Source organism: Balearica regulorum, chromosome 3 (assembly GCF_011004875.1).
Source record: "Balearica regulorum gibbericeps isolate bBalReg1 chromosome 3, bBalReg1.pri, whole genome shotgun sequence".
Taxonomy (NCBI): domain Eukaryota; kingdom Metazoa; phylum Chordata; class Aves; order Gruiformes; family Gruidae; genus Balearica; species Balearica regulorum.
In genome coordinates, this window is record NC_046186.1 from 119,065,402 (window position 1) to 119,090,477 (window position 25,076).

Genomic DNA, 25,076 nt, shown 5'->3' on the forward strand with positions numbered 1-25,076 from the left:
ACATAAAAATAGATACCTAATGTTTATCTTTCAGTGACTGTATGCACAGACATCTGTGACCAACGTGATGTGAGTAAAAGCCAATTAGAGGAAGAAATTTCTGCAAGTGATGATTTTGAGCATGCAGGATCGGAAGAAGAGGAGCCAGAAGACGATGGGGAAACAGGCGAGGAAGAGGAGCCAGAAGATGATGGGGAAACAGGCGAAGATGACAGTGATTCAGAAGATGATGAAGAAAGCGATAGTGGGCCTGATCTAGCTAGAGGTATAGGGAACATTGAAACGAGCTCAGAGGATGATGAGGACTTAAATGAAGTATTTCCAAAAGAGCCAGAGATAGAGCATTCATGGCGTGAGCTAGATAAAGATGCCCCTCGTGGAGATGAGGTAATGATACTCCTGCATGTGAAAAGTTGCTACATGACAAACTCAGAAATCAATAGACCTTCATCTATGACACAATTTGTGAAAGTATTTTTCATAAAGGTTTACAGAATGCATGTGATGAAATTAGCCGAGAAGGAGAGACTTGCAGCTTTCACTGGTGTCTCCCTTTCTCTTTAAGCAGAGGCTTATCTGTAGATAGATAAGCTATCTGTAAGTGAAAGAACAAACAGCATTGAGCTTTTTCAGAAATTCTAGAATTTAAATATTACCGCTTTGGTGCGCTACTGATTTTTTTCACTTTTTTTAATTTAATGTTTTAACTCACGCTTTGAGAAATTAAGAACTCATTAGACAGCGAAGTAGGACTTTAAAACTGAGCGCAAGTAGTGTATAAGAAATTGCAGTACTCTAGTACTGTTCCAGTGCTGTGATACTAGTTGCTGTTGTAACTTAACCACATGATGGTAACAAAATCCTAAGTGCTGTTCTAACTGCAGTCCTAAATGTGTGGTTGGTGCAGTCTGTTCTGCGCTGCGACACTATTTATGTCCTTTTTATCTGCTCCGGTGATTGCTGCTTCTGACCTTTGCTAATTAAAGTGATACAAAGTCTTGAGGAAAATGCTGCTTTTATTTTTTCAGCAGAGTTTGTTGATGACACTGATTTTTACCAAGGATAGTTGCTAAAGAATTGTTTATTCCCCTAGCAGTCAGGAATTAAACCTATGAACTTTATGTCCTTTTTTTTCCCCCTCTCTGTTCAGATTACAAGTAGATTGGCAGTTTGTAATATGGATTGGGATAGGCTGAAGGCTAAAGATTTGCTGGCTCTATTTAATTCTTTCACGCCCAAAGGAGGAACGGTATTTTCTGTTAAGGTAAGACCTGATTTCTAAAAGGAGTAGTGGCTTTTACTGTGAAATAAAAATAATTTTAAAAATTACAAAATAAAAACACAGACATTTCTGTAGAAGAACCAAAAGAGAGATTAGCATGATAAATGAGAAACTGTGTTGCAATTTAACTTGCTGTGTTAGAAATAAACACGTGCTGCTTTTCAGCAATGGGCATGATTGTGGTGGAGTTAGATCCCAAAGCTGTTAACTTCTGGTTTAGATGAGGTTGGCTCTACGTGCTATTAAGGAGAGACTATGTTTCCTTGGCTAGTTTAATTTTCAGTGGTCTTTATGGTAGATAACCCAACCTTAAACCTGGCTATTTCTAAATGCTTTCCAACCCTTTATCATTGCACAACACTTCTTGGTTTTCATCACTTTCGAGTTTATTAATAAACTGGTTAACTTCTGATCAGTTAAGTTATGTTTTTCCAATTTTAGTGTCTACCTCCAGTTTTCTGAGAAATGTTAGTCAAATACGCCTTTCTGAAAAGGGCCACAGTGAAATGAACGAAGCCAGGGTTCCTTCTGTTCTTCATCTCTCCCAAAATATTCTCATTCCTAACAGGCAGTTTGTTTATTCTACTGTCTTTTCTGTAAATTAAAGTTAAGAGAGTATTAAAGTTTATGGAGTCGATCCCTTTACTAATTTTAGAGGAAAAAAAGGCAAAGTCTAAAAGGCGTGATGAGATGTTTTCTCTTAATTGGTGTACATAATGCTGCCACCGTTAAAAATTTATTTTATGTTGTTGTATTTGTAGATTTATCCTTCGGAATTTGGAAAAGAGAGATTGAAAGAGGAAGAACAAAAAGGACCTGTGGAATTATTTGATCTTCCAGAGAATACCACAGAGAATGACGGGTATTAACTTTATCTTCAGATGAGAGATCTACTATGTCTAATTCTCAGAGCAAATCCCAATCAACTCCTGTTTCCAAAATTTTATATGTGGAAGTCTCCTGTGGACACCTGAATTTTGTAGCTTTTTCAAGGGATATTTTACACCTGACGTTCACAATTGTTCATTGTCAATGCATTGAACAAATGCATTATAATGAAACTTGAGAAAATGTGCTTGTTGATAATTGAGTTCAAAATTTTTACTATATAGCTCATTGCAATAATAAATGGAACAAATGTGTGGAGAGCTTAACATAGCATTTCTCCTCTACGAATTGCCATTCATGCAGTAAACTCCCTTTGTTGCTTACTGTCAAAATTTTTATCTGCGTAACCTTAACTTAGGCCAAGAATTTCCAGCTTGAGATTTCTTGAATGCCACCAGCAGCAGCCCTGTCTTACGAGGCTGAGCTCAGGGCTACCATTGTCCAGGCTTCTTCAGGCATGTCTTTTTTTTTTTTTTTTTTTTTTTTCTTTTGTTTTGCTTGAAAGTCTGTATGGAACTTGAGAGGTTTTGCTTTTATATTTTTCCAGAATTTCCAGATGTTTGGCAGCCTGACTGGGGCCACTTTTGTATAATGCATCCCGCTGGACTGCCCTATATTTGGAAAATCTGGACGCTTCTAAAATAGGTGCAGATCCCTTTGAAGAAATCTCTTAGTGCATCAGGGAACTGTATGATGAACTCGCAGTGTGTGCTGAAGTCAGCTTCACTGTGTGTATCAAGGCACATCGTGAAGCATTAGATTTACTACTCAGTGGGCTCTAGAAATTCTGGAATACAGCAAACAGAAATCCAGATATCCCAGAGATACCTCAGTGAGACCTGTGTACGTACCCTTTAAATTCATGGGACAGGACCTCAGCCCTGCGATCTCTGTCCTGCGTCCTTCCACCAATTCATCCGCTTCTCAATCTCTTACCCGTTTTTCTTTTTCTCTTGCTGTCATCTTCTATGACACCACCACCACCTGTGCTACCCAGGTTAGTATCCTGATTCCTTTCCTCAACCATACCGCTTTCTTACTCATCGTTCCTACACTGCCTTTCTTTAGCACGAGGATCTGTCCTTACAGTCTCCCAGTTTCTCTTATCTTCTTAACATGTCCCCTTATTATGTATGAACATCCTTTGCATCAACATTGTTAAGAGCCAGGATAATTGCAAACAATTTGATAGGAATCATTAAATGCTACTTTCTGTGGCCTACGCAGAGGCATAAAGAGATGCTGCTCTATGTCCTGCACAGGGACTCTAACCTTACAATGCCTGTGGGAAGCAGAGTCAGATGCAGGAAGTGTACACTTAATAACACTGTGAATTAATTTTTTTACTTGAGTAAAACTGGGTAGATATTGGTGGAACTTCCTGCTGTTTAACATCTAATTGTAAGAGTAGGAGGTGTTTGGCATCTATTTTTAATAGCTGAATTAAAATATTTTGCAAATGAAAGGTTGTTAAAGCCAGCTCACTTGATTGTGATGTTTTCCACTTTTGCAGGCTTTATAGGGAAAAACTGCGGGAGTACCAGTTTAAGCGACTGAAATACTTCTATGCAGTTGTAGAATGTGATTCTCCCGAAACAGCCAATAAAATTTACGAGGAATGCGATGGACTGGAATTTGAAAGTAGCTGCTCTTTCATAGACCTGAGGTAACTCCAGTGGTGGCTTTATTCTATTTTGGGCCGGGGAGGGGAGGGAGAATAAAAGCCAATTTAAAATAATTTGGAGTAAACTATATTGTCTTTAGGCTGTAACCAAAATGAAATATGTCAATGAATTAGCATTCAATGAGTGATTTGGTTTTCCTTTGATTCTTTTTTTCTTCTTTTTGAGCATTTTTACTGGACTATGAAAAGTTTGAGAGAATCCCTGCATAGAGAGATTATTCTCAGAGAAGTCAGGTAAAATGTTCTGGTTGCATCTTCAACCGTTTGCTACAATGAAGTGAAGTGGTAGGACTTAGAAAACAAACCAACATAATGCTGCTCTTCCCATCTACCCCCAGGGATCCAGAAGTGACTCTTTTTCAGGATTGCTTACCACGGAGTAAGAATATTGCTGCCGTTGTCATGAAGCTGCAATGGATTACTGTGCTAGCCCCTATGAATAGGCTGAAAGCGCTAATATTTCAAAAGTCACATTTGGGAAAGAAAATATTTGAAATTATAGTTGTGCTTTATTGTTAGTATTTCCTTTTGTTACAAAAAAGCCTTCTAGTCTGAGCAGAAGAGAAGTTACTAGGTCATAATAAGTTCTGACAGAAGCTGGATTTGTCTGCTGGGGCCTGTGTTAGACACAGCTGTTTAAAATTCTCCAATACTTTTCCTAATCTTCTACTTATTGTATACTTATTGTATTTTATACAATACTTATTGTATTTTAATGTTGAATAGTATTTATCAGATTAGATTTGCAATGATTAAAAAAAAAAAAACCCAAACCCCCAAGTTATTTCTCATGTAGTGCACAAAGGGTTTTTTTAATCTGTCTTACTCTGTTGTTACACATGACTTTGGTCTTTTAAACATTTTTTCTCTATTAATTGTAATGCTAAAGATGTACCAGGATTTCCTAAAATGTTTTGATTTTTTTTTTAATTTATCTGTTTCCAAATTCTATTTTATTCACTCTTTCTTCTGAATTTTTAATATTAAGCTTTCTGAAAAGATTATTCTTAAAACAAACAAAATGCCCAAAGCCCCACCACCTCTGACCCTGCCAATACCAGACTGAAATTTGTTTAGTTTACTTCCCCAACATGGTGGTGTTTAACATCGAAAACCTGTGGAATAGGTGTGCAGAAGACAATTAATCTTACATGTGTGGAGTACTTACCCGTTTCTTTTGTTTCCTTTTCAGGCTTACCAACTTTTTCTTTTAGAAAATTCTTTTGTGCTGATGTACCATACTCGTGAAAAGCTTAGCGTGTTTATGCTATGATTTCCCAGTGTATTTGAAGAATAACATGTTTTATTTGCCTTTAAGATTTATTCCAGATAACATTACATTTGATGATAAGCCAAAAGATGTAGCCTCAGAAGTAAATGTAGCTGTGTATAAGCCAAAGTACTTCACATCTGCAGCTATGGGAACATCAAAGGTATCTTTACAATGTTTTTGTAATGTTTTTCTAATTTGTTTAGTTTTATTGTCAGCTTATAAATGATGTAAGTAGTGGGGAAAAGATTCCTGATTATCTTCACCATTTGAAATTAAAGACATCAATGTAAGCATGTTACGGAGTCACAAGTTGCAACCCCATAAATAAGCTTGAGCTTTGGATTTTAAAAGAGATTTGGCTTCTTCATTACAAATTAAATAATACATTTTGACCTCATCATACCTCTATTACAAGTTGCACATGGAATTACTTTGTTACTCACAGTTAAATCTTCTAATTTGCCTAAAATGTCTATTTGTATGTGGCTCAACAAGAGCCTTTTTGATGGTAGTGCCAAGCTTAAACAGTTGCTTCCCCTCACTGCAGCTATTCATTCCTGCTCTGTCTAACGTGACAACCAAAACTTTCATCTGGCCGTGAAGTGAACCAGATTGGAGAAGTGATTAGTTGAGAAATAAGTAATTTCTGCTGGATCATTTTTCGGTCAGATCTCATTCATCTTCCAGTTGAGGGTGCAGTTGTGCACTTTCATTGTCCCCATTGCAATCCATGTGTGATTCCGGGAACGAGTTGCTGCTGGAAGAGGAAAGGAGGTGGTGGCTGCTTCAAGAGTATCTGCTGCCACACAGGAAATTTGGCTTACAGAGATTTCATGTTGTGTGACCTGCTGTTAGAGAAAGAACCCTTCAGTGCGCGAGGAGACTTCTTCTTTCTTTCATGTAGTTAAGACTCCTTGAAACTCGTTATAGAACAAATTCCAAAAAGTTGTAACTAAATTTATTTTAATAAATGGTTATTATAGCTAATTGTTGTAGAGAACAGTAGTAACAGGTTTACATTGTTTCTTAAATGGATGATATCAAATAATTTTCCCTAAAAAGAAGTTACTATGTTTCATTTTAGTGTTTCAGCTTCTACAAGTGGCATTCTTATTTTTAAGGTAGATATCACATGGGATGAGACAGATCATGAACGAGTAACATCACTTAGCAGAACTTTTAAAAAAGAGGAACTTCTTGACATGGATTTTCAAGCCTATTTGGCTTCATCTAGTGAAGAAGAGGAAGAACAGCAGCAAGGTACTTACGTTAACAAATGTTGTCCACAAAGTCATTAGCTGCAGTGTTTTGAACGCAAGTTATTTGAATATGTAAATTCCACATCTTTAGAAAATGCTTTGAATGTTGTCTTTTACGGGGACAATATTATGCTCATTGTATAAAAGCTATGGTCAAGTTCTTCTATGCAAATAACCCACCTTTCCTCCAGAGCTAAACATCTCCAAGAGCGACATATACTTACTTTTTGTGTTTGTGACCTAAAGGTGGAGGGAAGTTGGTGGTGAGCACATATTTTTTTTGTTCGCTTTTTCCAATTAGGAAATAAATGGATTGATGACAGAACATTGACAGACGCTAAAAAAATTTTTGGAAAAGATTTGTAAGTTAGGCATGTTAACATGGAAGCTGTAGAGTTCTTTACTGGAACTTGACATTCCTTTTTTCTTTGGTTCTTTTTTTAAGTTAAATACAGTTTTCCAGTGATTGTTTTAATACATGATAAGAAAACACACGTACAAGTTTTTAAAATGGTATTCTAAAGCCACAATTTTCATTATGCAACCTGATTCTGATTCACCAAATAAATAATATCACTAGTAATACCCCAAAAAATACTACGTTCTTTTTGAATACAAAGTACATTAGCTCAATTTGGAGTTACAGCTTGCTTAGAAGATTTGTTAGTGAGAGGTTTGACTTACGTATTATCACCTTAGCTTTAAAACAGCTTTCTGGTTTTCATTTCCATACTGCGAAATCTCTTTACCTGGTGTAATTAATGTTTGATTAACCCAAGTATAGTGATTATAATCTGGGTGATTTCAAGTAGCAAGATCATTGCATGTTTTCTTTATTGCCAATATGATAATGCCAATATGTTAAAGAAAAGTTACTTTTCATTGTACATTTGAATGTGGTAGCTATTCTGTTCATTCAGTGCTGAATGAAGATCTGCTGCCTTTCTATGAAGGCTGAGTAACACTGATCAAAAATTACCAAATGGTAGGTGATTAGGAGTTGTCCTAATGATTGATGCCTGAATAGCTGCTTTCTGAATAAGAGCCTGCACCTCTGAGTGTAAAATAATTTTCTTGCCTCTTTTTTTCTTTTTTTTCTTTTCCCTTCTAGCCCTCTTTCTCTCTTTTTTCAGGGTACCTTAATATTTCTTAGTCAAGTTTGGCAATACCTACTTTAATATCCTCATTTCTGAGATAAAATCATTTTCAATAGAACTGGAGGTGCTTCCTTTTCAGAGGAAAAGTCCTAGTTTGAAATGCAAAGTGGTTAATGACTAAATGAATTGGGTACAATGCTCACTGTGGAAATCTTACTTACAGGTTTCGGTAGTGTTTTGTCCTCTTCATGGCCCTCTATACACATCCTAAAGTCTCTGCAGGGCAAGGCGATACTGAAGAAACTGCCCTAAGGCTGTGCTTGTTGGTGTGGCCTAGACAGGACATTGAATGCTCTCCAGACCTTAGAAGGTCCTGAGGGAGGTGTAGACTGTACAGAGCTTCTTCACTCCAGCACTTCCTCTTCTTGGGTAACCAGAGGAACGTGAGCGGCAGTGGAGAAAAGCTGTGCTGTGGGCCTTCTGATACTCCTAAGCTATAGGTCTTAGCAAGGGGAAAGTTACTCAGCAGAACATATTTAAGGGAACTTTAGAGGGTAGTAGTAACATCTCCTGTGAGGACAGGCTGAGAGAGTTGGGATTGTTCAGCCTGGAGAAGAGAAGGCTCCGGGGAGATCTAATTGCGGCTTACCAGTACCTGAAGGGGCCTACAGGAAAGATGGAGAGGGACTGTTTATCAGGGAGTGTAGTGACAGGACAAGGGGTAATGGGTTTAAGCTGAAGGAGGGTCGATTTGGATTATATGTTAGAAAGAAATTCTTTACTGTGAGAGTGGTGAGGCACCGGAACAGGTTGCCCAGAGAGGTTGTGGTGGATGCCCCATCCCTGGAAGTGTTTAAGACCAGGTTGGATGGGGCTTTGGGCAACGTGGTCTAGTGGAGGGTGTCCCTGCCTGCAGCAGGGGGGTTGGAACTAGATGATCTTTAAGGTCCCTTCCAACCCAAACCGTTCTATGATTCTATGATCTTTCAAATGCTTTTTGATTCACGTAACTTCTTAAGAATATAAAAAGAATGTCATCTAACTTTAAGGTACGTAAATGTTCTGTGTGTGGTGGACCAACATGTAAATTCCTGAATTACTTTGCTCGTTTTCACTCTAAAGTGAAATGACTGGGGGACTGGAGCATCTCTGTATGAGGAAAGGCAGAGAGATCTGGATCTGTTTAGCCTGGAGAAGACTGAGAGGGGATCTTAACAATACTTATATCTAAAGGGTGGGTATCGAGAGGATGGGGCCAGACTCTTTTCAGTGGTGCCCAGTGACAGGACGAGGGACAATAGGCACAAACAGGAACACAGGAAGTTCCATCTGAACATGAGGAGAAACTACTTCACTTTGAGGGTGACCGATCACTGGAACAGGCTGCCCAGAGAGGTTGTGGAGTCTCCTTCTCTGGAGATACTCAAAACCCGCCTGGACGCAATCCTGTGCAACCTGCTCTATGTGATCCTGCTCTAGCAAGGGGTTTGGACTAGACGATCTCCAGAGGTCCCTACCAATCTGTGATTCTGTAAAATTCAGTCTGCTCTTAATTAATATATATAGCCTAAATTACAAGGCAAAGAAAATGTCATAAAGCCTTAATCGGGTCTTTCAAACAGATGTTAAAATTGATTTATACTGCATTATAGCAGGTTGTTGCAATCAGAGATGGGTTTGGAGCGTGCAAAAGAACATTACGTATTTTTCTGGTTATAAAGTTGGGAAATGTGGCAGCAAACTCAGCTTGGCAATATCTTGGCAGGTTTAATGTCCATTTGTTTCTCATTTTACATAAAAATGCACTTAGAAACTGCACCTCCACGAGCTTTATTTTCTCTAGTAATGCTTAGTAAAGTAACTAAATGGGAGCCATAGATGCAGAGGAAAGCATTTCCATCTTATTATTATCTACAAGACTACCGCTATGTTAAAGAATAGCATTTTGTAATAGGGTGGTGATGAAAGCGAACATCAATAAGTGAGCAACACTTCAGAAATTTAAAAGAAGTACGCTTCCATTGCTGGGAAGGAAGAGAAACTGACCTTAAGTAATCTTATCACACTAATAAATTTTAAACCTAGAAATACCTAGATTCGAATGATGTTTTGAAAAGAAAGTTATTAATAGAGGAATTATGTTGCCCTGTCTTTAACGTGTTCCTGACCTTTTATCCATTCAGTTATGTGATACAAAACAGGATTCCATCCAGCACAATTGTGTGGAATAGGACACAGTGGGAAATGCACAAATGGGAGAAATCAATGTCAGCTGTTTGAATGGAAATATAGAGTGTGATAAGGAAAAAAATGTTCTGGACCTCTTAGTCATATTTTTTTAACTTATTAAAATGTTTTATTTATAAACAGGGTTTTGTTGGCCTGATCTAATCTGGTTTTTTATGGATTTTTTTCAAGTTAAAATATGTGTGTCATGAATGTTAGTATTACTATTATACAACAGTTTTGTAATGTCAAGTATTTCAGTGACCTGATATGTTGTGGTTCATAGCACAAAGTATCTCCTTTACGTTGCTTCTGAATTTTCTGTTACTTGGATGCCTTTGTTCCAGTTAGGAAGCGCTTGTGGTGTGCATCAAATCCAGCCCAAAATTGCTATTTTGACGATGAGCACCAGTGATTTAGCGTATGGCATTTTAAATGATGCTTCAAGTTAAGCATTATGGTTTCATTCTATTTTTTTATCTTTGCAAGAACAACATCTTTTCTGCTGTTCTGCTTTGCACAGCCACACGGAATACCTGGATAAACTATATAACAATATACTTTTATCAGTGTATTTTTAATTAGCTGTTCCTGATGGTGTATAATCACGGAATCATAGAATGTCCTGAGTTGGAAGGGATCCACAAGGACTATTGAGTCCAAGTCCTGACTCCGCACAGGGCAACCTAAAAGTTAACCCGTATATCTAAGAGTTGTCCAAACACTTCTTGAACAGTGACAGGCTTGTAGGGAACTCGATGTGGAGCCCTGCTCTCCACAGTAGGAGCGGGGAGCACAGACTCTTGTGGTATTGGGCTTCCAGTACGAGATTCTACAAAGACAGTAGATCTTTTGTTTTGTGCTGCTGCATCAATGCTGCAGGTGCAGAAGTATAGAGAAAGAAAATGTAGTTGTTGGGTAGAGTTTTACTTTTTTTTTTTTAAAATAATGCTGCTAATCTTATTTTCAGTGATTAATGCTAAATAAAATCAGACCATTTATTAAATCTTTTTACAATTTTGAAATTTATTTGGCGCAATAGTTGACTACATATATAAATTTAAATGCATCTTTAACGTTTTATCACGTGATAGTACAGTCGTCCTTGCAGTCTTAAAAAGGAACAGTATTCATATGTGTTTATATTTGTTAGAACTATTACGGAAGGCTAAGAAGTGGAAGGTGACAGCAGTAGAACATACAATTATTTAATATTGTCCCTGAATCCAATGGGTGTTTAAAAATGTATTGATTAGGATATTATTTGGGTTAGCTTCTGTCCCTTATTCCTGGATAGCTGCTTTGGACCCTCTCAGGCATTACTGCTGCTTTGAAAATAATCTGAATTTTTAGAATAGTTCTGTTGGGTTAGTTTTGGCATATTGCTAAAATATTTCCGAAGGAGACAAGGTAGCAAGAGGAGTTAGCAGTTTAATTTAGCCAAGCTTGGGTGGAGTTTCATGGGACAGAATAGAGATACCACAACCTGGTTACTTTCTTTCTGTGAAGCATCAGAAGCTTGACATAACTGATGCAGGTGTTGGATACTTTTCCAAACCATGTTTGCAGGAGCTTTTGTTTTGGGTTTGTTTTTTTAATAAAAAGGCCAGGAACAGGGGTCACCTCAGCTTTCCTTCTAAGAAGTTCATACAACCTGTTGGAGGTGCTCAGTAACTTAGAATTGAAGAACACTTCTGTGTGTGCTTTTGCAGGCCAGTGTGTCCCTACTCAGAAATGACTAGACAGGAGCCAGCTGTGATCGCAAGCGTGTTAGTCTTGGCTTACATCTGGCTGGATCAGAGGCCTGGTTCTACAATGCCCAGTCACCTCTGATGCGCAGCCAGGTGCTTAAAGGCTGCAGTGGCTACAGTCACCTGGTTTGCAAAGTGAATTTTAAAAACTGCGTCCAGTGCACACCACTCAAGTGGTTAGACTACCCCGACCTGAAAAAAAATATGCAAAAAATATGTAAAAAAGCCAGAATGTAATATTTACCATTCATTTACTGTTATCTGTCTGTTCGCATTCTCTCCTTCCAGTATCCATGTGCTCTCTGAAAAATATCTTTCAAAAAGACATCTACTGTGATATGCTTTGAATAAGCTTATTTTGTATACCCATGAATTCTAAATTTTCCTTTTGTTATTATCATTTGGATGAACTAATGGGATTGGCACAACTTCTTGTTCAGAGAGTGCTGACAATGTGGGAAAGTGGGCTTAAACGCCAAAGTTTTCTTTTTCACTATTTTCTGGCTCAAGACTAAGGTCAACACGTTTAATTTTTCCTATCATGGGGTAGTAATACCTCGCTCAGACTTGCTTCTTGAATGTGGGAAGGTAGAGCTTTTTATTTTTATTCTGCGGGTCTACGTGCATTGTAGGAGGTTTTTATATCTGTCTGAATTTGAGTAACTACCCTGGATAAAATTGAGACATTTAGTGCATTTTTGTGGTATGGCCATGAGCATCCAGATCAGTAGCTGAATTTTCTAGTGTGCCATTACATCATGAGGGGGAATTTTATCTTTCCATCTTTAGAAGAAACTCAGTTTTTTAGCAGTCATCTTTTCAAATGTTGTGTCTGCTATAATTTTTCTACTCTCTTTAGCCTGTAGGGCTGAGTTAAAAAAAAAAATAAAAAAAAAAATCTACTGAGCCATTGCAAGATAATCTTCTTAAATTAAGAATACTATCTCTTCAAAACACTATGATTACAAGAATGTGATCTCAGGTAACACAGCTGCCAATCAGCAATTTAATATATTGAGCCTCTGCACTCGTTTATATTTTTGATGAATTATAGCATTTAAAAACAAACAAACCCTACAAACTATTGTATTGGAAAGTTTTGGACCTGCCTCAGGATTTTAACTTTTTTCTTTTTTTTCTTTTCGCACTTCTGTTACTACTTTCTATTTAAAAAAGAAGAATATACTTGTATTTTATACTCTAAATTTCATCTGCTTTTGCATTTTCTTCCTTCACAGGTTAAGCTTTTTTCTCTTAATTGTATTTGTCTTGCAGTGCAGCTGTTAATGCACCAGAACTTTTTGGTTTGTGTGTTTTGTTCGGAAAGTCTTTGAACAAGCTATTGCCAGAAAGCATTGCTGCCTTAATATCCATCAGAAAGTGGTTCCTCACGTTGTGCCATACAGCGTGATACTTGAAAGCTAGTGACAAGGTTATTTGAACTCTGAACAAACTTTGAGAACATATTCAGCTCTTTTTCCTTTCTTGCAGCTGTTGTCAAGTGTTCTTTATTTGCATATGGAATGAAAAGGCTCTTAAGGGTTTTTTGAAGGCCATGTTGAACATTTGACAAAAGCAATGCATGTTTTATTTAAATGAGAAAGTATGACAATAGGCATTGCCACTTCAATTTCTCCTAGCGAAATTGGCAAAAACCGTAATAAATACAAATCGGTAGCCTGTTACTTACCCAGTTCCCATCCAGTATAGCTGTAGTTCTCCTTTTTACATCATACCAGGAAGAAGAAACAACAAAATGGCTTATTTTTCTTCTCACTTTTCAAAATGGAATGCCTTTTGCTTGCCACGTGAGCGGATGCTTTCCTCTTAGGAGATCCCAGCTACTATGGGGAAAGTGGAAAAGCAGCTGCAGTTAACTGAGCAGTAGAGATTTCTGCTCCCAACCAACAACCAGCTTCTTGGGGTGATGGGATGTGGAAGAGAACAACCTAAGTGTCACACCTAAGTTTTAGGCAAAGACCAGAGGTCACTCTGTTAATTTGCAACTGCGGTCTGTCTTTCTAGACACCAGTTACGCTGTCCATGCAACTCAGTACAGTAGGAAGCACGGCTTTACTGCTAAACCAGAGAAAAAGAAAAAAGGAGCCTGCCCCAAACCTAGTTTTCTACAGTTCAAGGAGATGCAGCATCTTTAAAGCCTTAAAAGCCTGTCCTCTCTGAAACATTTGCTGAAAAGCTTATTGCAAGTCACATTGTAATTGTGTTTTTTCTAAAAAAAGGAAGAAAAAGACCTCTTTCCATCTTGCTTCATTAGTTAATTCAGCAAGTCACTGAAGATTAAGGCATTGAATAATCTCTGTTAAGAATCTTGCAAGGTTTATTTGTTAAAACATAGTGGTCTATTTTCAAAATGCTTTACACAACTTTTTTTTGAGATTTAGGTACTACTCTGCTGTAAGGGACTCTGAAACTAATAATTTTAAAACGCAGTAAAGGATGCTGTGTCTGATCAGTGATTTCCTTCACTGGACATATTATTTTTATTTCATCTAACTAGGGCAATTCTAAAACTGGTTACTTTTTGGGGGAATAATAGATGAAAATATTTTAGATTGTTTTTCAGAGACGATGTATGTGCCTTAGGTGTCCTAACCATTAACTTCAATTGATCACTTTCTTGAGGCTGTGATAGCTTTACTCTCTCTTTCTAGGTGGTGATGTAGCTCATGAAATGGAAGATGACAAACTCAGGAAAAGCCAAAAGGATGATGAAGAGCAAATTGCCAAGTACAGAGAACTTTTGCAAAGTATCCAAGAAAAAGAGAAAAAACAGGAAGAAAAGGATATAGGAATGGAGATTAAATGGGTTCCAGGTAAGCTTTATTTTTTTCTTTTACTAACTTAGAGGATATGTACTATTGGCCTGCTGATAGGGATATAGTGTAAGGTGTTGGATTTATAGTAGTAGAAACTTACCTTTTTTTTCCATAAATTGAAATCCAGATGGATTACAATGAGGGAAATAGAAGAAATAGTATAACTGAACTCAGTTCCTCAGCTTTAAGTTCCTTGTAGCTTATTGTTGTACCAGGTTTTTTTGTGCTTGCTTTTTCATTCATCATTTTATAGATCTTTTTGAATAGAATTCATGTGTTTGCCATAGAGTCATAAAATATACCTACACTTTTAAAAATAACAAACGGTATGGTTTGGAAACATAGCATAGAATTAGAGGAGAATGGTTTGAAAATCTTGCTTGCATAATACTGAAGATTTGGGGGAGCAAAGAAGGGAAAAGTCTGACCTTCCAGTGAGACTGCTCTATAGGAAAGAAAGCTACCAGGAAGAAAAGTTGGGGGATATTTGGTTGTATTTAGTGACATCCAGTTTTTCATCTGGAAATTTAAAAAAAAAAAAAAAAAAAAAAAGATAACTTCACCCTATAGCATCTCAGTAGAACTCATCCTGAGATCTGAAAACCAATGTCTGCAGGGTTTTTTTCCTTTATGATGAAAAGACATTCAGAAAGATTTTTATATGTTGTCTATTGGTGTGTGCTTTCCCTGGCATGTAATGAGCCAGTTTAACAACTCGCTACATCCAAAATGGGAAAGGTTTTCACTCTGGCCTCTCCTTGATGCTGGCCCAGAGCTCATTCTGACTGCCTTTCCCAGCCCTGGCACTTGTTAGATCTCGTTGCAGGCTTAATTTCATTTGCTAAAATGACAGAACTACTCTGGAAAAGAAGACAAAGTCTGGATCTTCACCACCGATGTGTTAATTCCAGCTAGGCATACCGATCTAATTGTCTGATTTACAATAATATTATTCTGAATTCACTCAGATAACTTTGGCTGAATATAAATGCTCACTTTTTAAATCTTGTTCTGGTCTGTACCGAGTCAGTGAAATTGATTGAACTGAATAGAATAGTTTTATTGCTAGTTCTTGATAAGATCTGTATTCAAAAGCATACACTGGCATTAAAAATAGTTGTGTGCTTTCACTTGTGCTTATATAATTCCAATAATTTCTGACATGAATTCTCCCAAAACCTTTTAGAGAAAGCACGTATCATCTGCATTAGGACAAGTGCTTGCTTACACAGCTATATCGTCATGTTTTACTTCATCTGTCCACAGTGTGTCAGTATTTGCATTCTTGATGTGGCTCCCTTCGTATCTTTAGTTGAGTTTTCATACATAGGTAGCTATTCTAAGATTTTTACAAAGATTTGTTGTTGCCACCTTTCAGTCTGAGGGTGGAAACTGCAGTTGAAACGATTGCTGCTAGGAATGTGTTTTGTATTTATACAGGCCAGGCATTGTTTAAACAGTTACAAAAACTCCCATTTTTTGTGTTGGTTTGGAAAACACATTTGGGAGGGGGTGTTGTTACACAGTCTGTCTTCCGCAGATTCTTGCAACTTGTATGAGTGAAGTTCTGTAAATGGAAAAAGTCTAAGCATCATAAGGTGGTGACATAGTTAGGATTCTGGAACAAACCATTCTTTGGAGGAGATGGAAACTTGTTTTAAGAGATGCTAAAGAAAACTTTAGTCCATCTTGCATAGGGCAAGCAAGAGGTTTTCTGAAAGGCTCTGCCTCTTAAAACTGTGCCTTGCATGTTACAAGTAAATTATATTAGCGTTTAGGAACTGTAGTAGAGGTGGAATCCAGTTCCCTAATAAATGGGCTCCTTGTTTCTTTGCTACTGAACTTGACTTTAGAAAATTGGATTTGTTCCATATTGCATCTAGTCCAACCCCTTCCTTACTGCACTTTCTTGCAGGGCTCCTTGCACTTTTGCTATAGCTTCATCTCTTTGGAGGGAGAGATGGAAAAAGAGGAAAAAACCCCAACCAACACCCCCCCATACCCCCCACCCCCTATCCTGATAAATATGACTGACTTTGTCTAGAATCAGTTGGATGTCTGTGCACTGGCCCAGTTTTTTTCATATAATGATGTGAATGTGCATGTGTGCACAATGAAGTTTACATTGGTAGTTTATAGTATATGATGTCAGTTCAGCAACTATGATTTTTGCAGTATATGTTAGTGTTTCCTCCTTTCTTACCCTGAAAAAGTTAGAGTATTATCAAAGAGCAGCGGTTCTGGAAATCATGAAGTGTTCACTTGCCTTTGCTAGTTAGACTCTTCACCTCCGTGAGGTCGGGTGATGCCACTACTACCGATTAGGCCCTGGAATATGGTTTTGTCCAAAACAAAAGTCCTAAAAGTGAAGATGAGTGTCTTAACTTTGCTTTTGAGTCTTATGTATGGGAACATTTTAGCCTTTAGTGATTTCTGGAGAGGAGGTCCTGCATACCTGAAAGGGAGATTTTTTTTTTTTTTTTTTTTTTTTTTTTTAAGTTGGGGAATAGTCAGCACATGCCGAACAGTAGTTTATAGCTCTGGCGATATATTTGCAGTTGAGGCTATGCTTTCTTATGGGAGAGAAGTACATTAGTTATTATGTGTTTTGTTGGGTTTTTTTCCTTGAACAAATGTGCTTATTTAAATTCCAAAACAATTTAATTATGTTCAGTTAGAGCATTCTGGGAATTCAAAAATAGTTTTTGTTATAATCTCTTAAGACTTCTTAATTTTTTCAGAGCTAGTTTATGTCTGTGGAAATATTTTTATTATCAAGCTCTGCTTGACTTATTGCAAAATCTTTTTCCTGCCCCAATGTTTAATATACAGAGAGTTACAACAGTTAAATCTGGGGAGCTTTTCAGTTGAAAGGCAGAGATTTGAATTAATTTAAGAATTTGAGTTTTGGCACAAATATTTACACATGGTTATAGAAAGCATACTTTGTGAATGATTCAGTTATTCTTGAATCATAATAGTTTTAAATAAACCACAGTGCCAGCAAAAATAAATTAGATGTAGTTCCAACTTTCTTTGGTCTGTTTCTTTTAGGCACAAAAATCAGTGTTATATTTAAGCATCCATCTGTTTTCTTAATCATATCTGATTTGAGCAACAATTACTATACATCTTTATCCAGCTCCCAAAGCTCCCTTTACAAGGTGAAGAGGGAGAAGACCACAACTGCATTTCTTAATGATATTCAGCCCGTTTTTCATGGGGTTTTTTTTTTTAATTGGACTTGAAAATTCTTCCTTTGGGAAGACTGAGATGTAAATATTTAGCTAGGCTTGAAGGAAACTTTAAAATTTGTTTTCACCAGAAGTCGAATAGCCGGCAATCACGTCTCTGTAAAGTGCGTAGTGAACTCCAACGGTACGTTGTTACAGATTATATGGAGCGTGAAAATGCTCCTATGGAATATATATCTCAATCTATATCATTGCTTAGCATGTCCTCTGACTGAAGCAGTCTTAGCTCTTGCAGCACGAAGCAGTGTGTGCTCAGCTGCGCGTGAGCTCAGCACTATAGTTCTTCACACTCGACGTCTTAGCCACCCAGGGTGATACAGGTTTATTTTCAGGCAGTTATGCTATGTTAGGAGAACTGTCTTGAGTTAAGATGTCTTATCTTTGGGGGTGACAAATTCTGATGTTATCAGAATATTTCTGTCTACCGTTCCTTTTAGCTATTTGCAACAAGATGTTTCTTTTTTTCTGGTAAAGTATTACATGCATGATGGACTTGCTTGTTTAGATATCCTGAGAATAGAGAAGCATCTTCTTAGCTTCTAATTGTTGTGACAGTTGCATGCTGTTAAACTTCCAAAAGTTTTCAAAACAAAGTGTTTAGAGAAGTAAAAATTCTGGCCTGCCCACCCTCCCTCACTGTCCCACCAGTGTGAGAAGCAATATACTTAGGTTTGTTATAGTATTTATCACACTTTTAATTCTTTTGCTCAGGTATGATTTAGTGTTAGGCTAATATAGATGATCTTTTTCCCCTCTTTTCCTGGCCTTTATTTGTGAAGATTAAATAAAACTAGTGTGACTCGTTCTAAAAAAAAAAAAAATAAATTGATATTGATAAGGATATAAATTAGCCTTTTCTACGGACAGTTAATAATTCTAACTAAAGTAGACAATTCCTTTCCCGTTCTGCAATCAAAAGCCTTTTGACCACTTAAATACACTCTTATTCTTGGGAAGTGGTCTGGACAGTACTTTCTAAGCCATTCTAATCTGTGGAGAAACTCTAATGCCTTTCATGAGGCTGCCAAATACCACAAGAAAGGGCTGTATTTTCCTCCAAGTTCTTCTGTGCCAGATGGATCAAATGATTCCATTTTCCAGGCAAATAAATAAGAAATCTTGTAACCTCCTTTGAGATTTTGGGTCTCTCTTGCTGGAGATGTGACATATATTTTTTTAATCCAGCATTTACTGTCTTCAGAGAGAATCTGCAGGGTTGCTACCTGACCAGTAATTTTTTCCACAAAACCACTGCAAAATAATATCCAAAGGAATAGTAGTTCAGTTTCTGGGAAGCTGATGACTCTGCTTTCATTGACTTTGGAGATGAAGAGGTGTACAGTTGGAAATAACTAAATATTTGTTCTCGTTGTATGAGAGAGTTTCTTAGTGGCACGTTTTTAGTGAACCTATACAATATCCTTCCTTTATTGAGGCTCTGCATTGGTTTGCTGGTTTAGTACCCAATTTTTGTGGCTGTAGTGGTTTGCCACTTACTGTTAATTCTGGCTTCTTTCCAGGATGGTAGAAGGACGCTTTATCTTTCTTTTTTGCTCCACTCTTTTCTTCATATAAGGCATGGTTTAATATGATTTTAGATCTTGTCCACACTTCATGTTTCAGACATGTTGTAACCAGTTCTCCAGCCTTTGAATTATTTTTGGAGTGTAGACAAGCGCAAGAACAGGAATTGGTGTTTGCAGTTTTTCAGAAAAACGTTCTGCCTGCTTTTCTGAGGACGGGTAGAACTGTCCATGAAAGCTGCCCATTTTTTCCATTATGAATTCTGTTTTCGGTTCCTCGTGACTGAGGAGAGCTGGAAGGAATGATGAGGAGCGGGGACTGCCCAATTGAGAAACCTTGGGGTTGGGAAAAAGAATGGGACCTAGTTTAGGCTATCTGGAGAGGTCCGAGTATGATTTCCGAGCAATAAAACTGGTATGAGGGGCAGGAGAGTAGGATTTGGTTAGGTGACGGCTGGACTGGGATGGTAAGAAGGGGATGCTGAAGAGAGGCAATTGGAACAAGTAGAATTGGGGAAGAGACGGCAAATATCAGGCTTGGAGGGGGAAGCAGAAACATGATTCCTCCACGCTCCCATGATATATCAGCCATGTCGTAAAAGAGGATGTTAACTATAGGATCTCCGACTCATTTGCTACAGAAGTTTTTAAAAAAAAAAAGTGTGTAGTGAATGAAGCAAGAATTTGCAGGTAGTAGAAAAATACTTCATTGCTCAGGCTGTTACCTCCTGCCAGGGAAGTGGATTCTGCCTTTCTGCCACTGAACTCTGCTCCAGTGTGTTGCAAGGCAAATCAGTTAATCTCTTTACATGTGAAATTTTGTTTTTGCAAGTGCCCATCTTGTGAAGAAGGTGTTGGAAGCATATAATCTGCACCTGAAATCAGTATTTGTCGTCATAACATGCAAGTGCTGTGTGATGTAGAGACTTTTGAAAAAGCATTCCTGAAGTGTATGGCATTTTTCACGAAAAAATGAAGATTGCTTTTAAATATTAAGTGCTTATTCTGGATTTAAATACTCTAGATGTCAAATGGGGATGCTCAAGTTATTTAAAGGATTCTTTTTTAAGGTGATTTTTTGCACCTTTGACTGCTGTAAGAATACATATTATAGAAAACTTCATTCTGTTTCTAGAGTAGGGCTCAATTATGTTGGGTAGTTTTGCTATTATTGTGGTCAGTAACTTGCTATATATTGACCAGTAACACAAAATATCAAGTAGTTACGTGTTCATGATCAAACGGTTAAGATCCTCTGGAAAAGGTAAAATGTGATCACGTGATGAGAAACTATTGGAATGCATATTTACAAAAAAGGCTAACTTGAAGGTTAGGACATACTTGTGCGTGCAGCTTCAAGTGCTAGGCTTTGAAACAGTGGCAGTCTGTGCTAACTTACGGAATTTAATGTAAACCTAATCAACACATCCAAACCGAACTGTCTGATGTTGTTACGTGAGAATTATTTAGAGCCAGATATGTTGCACTTCTATGGAGTTTACTTTTCTAGGACCCTCGGAAAACTGTCATGCTCTGAAAGAGGAAGCTTCCTTCAGCAAAGTATTTAGCCACTGTTCCCAACTGTTGACAGGTCAGGAAATGCAAACTTGAGGGCTTCTCTTACACCATCCCTATAACAAAAGGATATGGAAGAGATGCAGATCTGAGTTAAGGATCTAATAGTTACAGTTCCTCACCAAATCTAGTGGGAGAATGGTACTCTTTGCCTTTGATCTTTCAGGTCACGTAGCTGCTAAATACAAAAATTACTTTTGGTAACTTGGTGTGGCTAACCAAGTAAGAGGATGGTTTATTTCTCTCGCTGCTTCTTTTTTTGATCTGGAGTTAATACAATTTGAACTGGTAACCAGTGATAACAGAAAACATTCTTTCAAATATTTTTTCTTTGTTTCTTTGAGAGGCTGATATGTTTCAAGCAGTCTATGCCCTTAATCTCTGCTTCTTGTTAAGAAATACTTTTTTAAAAAAAAAAAATAGTTATTTACCTCAAGCATTGAATCTGAATCTAGGTTTACTGTCATACTGGCTGTGTACTGCTTTTTAATTTAAGGTAGTTTTCTGTTGTTAAGGCAGACTGGTGCTAAGTAGCTTTAGAAGGCTAGATGACTTGAAAATAACTTGTTTAGTTTACCTTAATACATGTCATGTTTTGATGTCAGTACATAATGCAAGAAATTCTTTGGGATTTATTTATGTTTTCCTGTGCTTTCTAGCTGTGAATTCATTTTTACTTTAAACTTATTCAAATAATAGATTCTTGTTCTTTTTTACAATGATGGATGAAAAATACACCGGTCATGGGAGATACTGCAGCATTGTCATAGAAGCACAGTTTCAGCAATGGAGATGCTATATTGTGTGAGTGAGGCAACTTTATTGTGAGTGAGGCATACAGCTACAGCGACAACCAGATAATAGCTCTGTGTGAAATGGAAAGGTTGAAGCCAGCTGTGAGATGACCCTATATTCTGATAGTAATTTAACATCTCAGAATCACCATCTTTTGTACTTTGTTTTGCTATGCACGAAAAATGGGAATGACTGGACGGTATTTGTGGTGGTTTTGTTCATCTTAACTAATGACAGCAAGGTACATTAAATTTAAGGGCTCATATATGTCTGTTGGTGGTGGTTTTACTGTGCTACTCTCATCCTTAAAAAGTGACATCTGTAGACTGATGTCTGGAGAGGAGACTTTTGTGAGAAACAGCAAGCATGTTGGGGATCGGCTATCACATGAGCAAGCTCTTCTTCTGACTCTTGTACAGTGTATTACTGAAGAAATGTTTTATTTGGAAAAATACATCCTGTAAACTGATCTTATTTATAAAGATGTTGTTGGAAGCAATATTTATATTGTTTTGACAGACTTGTTAAAGAAAAACTAGATGATTCCTTTACAAAGGACGAAACAGTTGATTCAAAAAAAGTAAAGATTCACCTCATTTCTTTAACTTACTGGTTTTTGTTCTAGGCCTCAAAGAAACTGCTGAAGAAATGGTCAAAAACAGGTTGGAAGGAAAGGATAACCTAACTCCCTGGCAAAAATTTCTAGAAAAGAAGAAAGAAAAAAGAATTCTTAAAAAAAAGAGAAAGGTAATGTTTGTATTGGCCGCTTGTGGGGGGAGTTGTTTGTTTGTTTGTTTTCTTAAGTTGCTGTTATTTTGTTTTGGATAAACTAAATAAAAAGTTGTATAGCTTCCAGGACTATTTTAAGGTTTGAATGTGCAGCAGTCACTAGTTTGGAAAGACCGAGAGTGCCTCATCAAACTTACAGAACTAAAGGATGTTCGGGGTACTGCTGATCAAACATAATATGCTTACACAAAATTTTGTTTACTTGTGTTACTTTAAATATAAATGAGTCATACTAACAGTTGTTTTTTAATTTACATTGTTGAATGCATTAGGAAGGGTCTTTCTGCTACCGTATGCATATTAGTTCAAAGTTGTTATGATAATGATAATTGTAGTTTTGGAAGTTATTAGCCTTAAATAATACAGACTTGTTTCCCAAAGCTGCAATGGCAAAGAATTAATACCCACAAAGAACTACTCAAATTTCAAATGGCAAGAGAAAATTTGGTAAATAGTTCTGTGGATGAATAACAAAATGGTCCTATAGTGACGTGAAAATTGCTGTTGCTTCATCTTCCAGATGCAGAAAGTAATTGTGAAGTAACTGTCTCCTGTAGCAGTCATTTGCAGAAACAGGCAGATAAATGAAATGTTTGTGCATACGCTAGGAGAAAAGCATGTGGCATAGAGTCTAGCTTCACTAAATTCTTCAGTTACTCTGACTATAATTCATGTTGCAGAATAATGTTTTTAAGAGTAATCTCTACAACTTGAGTTATGCTGTGCATTCCGGTAAGTTTTAACTGGAATTTGATGAGTAACCTCTTAAACCTTACAGAAGATGAGTGCAACTCTACTGTTACTAGAGCAACTTCTGCTAGCATAATATTCTTGTTCAGTCTGATAAATTAAGTCAAGGGGCAAGGTGTACGACACAGTACTTCCAATAATAAAAATTGTTCTTTTAAATCCGAACTCAATCTTTTTTAATTTCGGAGCACAAAATGAAGCTCCTTCCTCAAGTTTTTCCCCAAGTAGAGCTTTTGTGGAACATAAAAGTAAGGGCGTAACAATGCTGCGATCCTGTAATTTGTTGGTATGGTTAGCTAGTGCATCACAGCTTGTGGGTACATGTAATAAGGATCCTTAGAGGATGTAAATAGCCCTTTTTCAGCTACATAGAAAGCTTTCAATCTGTGAAACAGATTTTAAATTGTTTGAAACAGATTTTAAATTTGTCTTTACTAGCAATTTTTAGTGTCCTCTGCTTTTATGATGTTCAGCATACAGTATGTCAGTATTCATCTTCATAGCTACTAACAGAAGGAACATCTTAATGCCAGTGAAACTTTAGTAGTAGTTTATATGTTGATGGAAATAATGACTGTGCTTTGTTACAGGCTACTGCTGAGAAAGAACAGAGTGAAGATGAACTTCCACCTGATGTTGATCTCAACGACCCGTATTTTGCTGAGGAACTTGAGAAAACAGGTGGGTCCAAGACAGATGACTTCTAGAATAAATCTGCCCTTTCTTTAAATAATGAGCTTTAGAAACAAAGTTGGGCTAGAGTAAATGCAGAGATAGCATGTTCAGAGTGAAATAAAGTAGGTGCCGTTTGCCTGAGCTTGCAGGTCCTCTTCTTGTAAAATGAGGCATATTGTGATATGTGGAATGGTAGGGAACATTGTTCTCTTAGCTTTCACCAGAGACAGTTATTTAGCCACTTTCTGGGGATGGCTGTTAGAAACAAGCTGACCATCTGCTCCCCTAAATATTCCAGAGGAAAGAACTTCATTGCTTTCAAAGCCTGTTTCCTTTTATATAGGAGGAGCCAGATACGTATGGATCTCTCTGAAGTTTGGGTCAATTACATAAATGTCAAATCTTTTTGCATCGTCAACAAAGTTGTGTTTCAGAAGAAATCAATTTTCTTTTCTCTTAATCAGATACACGTTTTTACCAGTGTACTCTGGCTGCCTAGAAACCCAAATAGTGAAATGTAATAATTTAGGAAATAACTTGTCCAGTTTAGATTTTTAGGATACTTTTTTTACAGGCTTTTCAGTCTGATGCTTAAGTTAGCTTTTGCTGTGGTAACAGCAAATTTATTTTGAGTATGATTTTGCTGGTTAAAATTTTAAGGTAGGGACAATCAATAACTGTGAGTTCCTGGCTTTCCATGCTTTTGGGAGCCAAAACCTAAGGGTGGCTCACACTGTTGGATATTAAAAGAAGAAAAGAAAAAAAAAAAGAGAAAGAAAACAAATGAACAAAAAGAAGATAGCAACAGATTTACAAATATCACCAGTCTGTTCTTCTGGTTGTGGGTTTTTTGGTTTTGAGTGTAGCAGTTCAGATCCAAGTTCCATTTAAAAAGAGTAAATGACTTTTTTTATTTTGATACCAGCCAGCATAGGCTTCTGTCCTGATTGTCTGAAGTTTATATCAGGAGAAAGTAAATAACTAAAAACCAAAATGTGGACTTTTTTGTGTCTTAATGTGCTTATGTACATGTCTTAATAGTCTGAAGTACAGAACAGTAGGGTGAGTCCTATCCATGTTTTATAGAAAATACCACAATTTCAAGTGTCATGCAATGCTGTTTTCTGCCATGCTTTCCTGGTGAGTTGTGTCTAGGTTATTTCAGGACTTGTTGTAAAGGTGCCATTCCTTCCACCCCTTTTTTTTTTTTTTTTAACTAGGAAGATTATGTAGGCACTATCATACTAAGGTTTGATGTTTCAGCATTCTATGTGAAATCTCTGATAAAATGTTTTCTCCTGCATTATATAAGAAATTCTTTGTGCCATGGAGGAGGGACTCAGCAGAGAAAGATTCTTAAACCTTCTTGTCCATAATATAGAGGGTAAGCTTTTAGTGTGTATGGAGTCTTTGGGAAC

General features: G+C 37.1%; 1 protein-coding gene across 1 annotated transcript in view; it reads left to right on the forward strand.

The window, feature by feature from the left end:
- ESF1 (ESF1 nucleolar pre-rRNA processing protein) overlaps nt 1-25,076 on the forward strand; it is a 33,008-nt gene that overhangs the window by 1,934 nt on the left and 5,998 nt on the right. The window contains exons 3-11 of the mRNA XM_075749761.1: nt 35-387; nt 1,151-1,264; nt 2,044-2,144; nt 3,684-3,836; nt 5,173-5,287; nt 6,249-6,387; nt 14,133-14,294; nt 22,070-22,191; nt 23,574-23,664. Of these exons, the coding sequence (XP_075605876.1) occupies nt 35-387; nt 1,151-1,264; nt 2,044-2,144; nt 3,684-3,836; nt 5,173-5,287; nt 6,249-6,387; nt 14,133-14,294; nt 22,070-22,191; nt 23,574-23,664 (1,350 nt within the window). The remainder of the gene's footprint in view (nt 1-34; nt 388-1,150; nt 1,265-2,043; nt 2,145-3,683; nt 3,837-5,172; nt 5,288-6,248; nt 6,388-14,132; nt 14,295-22,069; nt 22,192-23,573; nt 23,665-25,076) is intronic.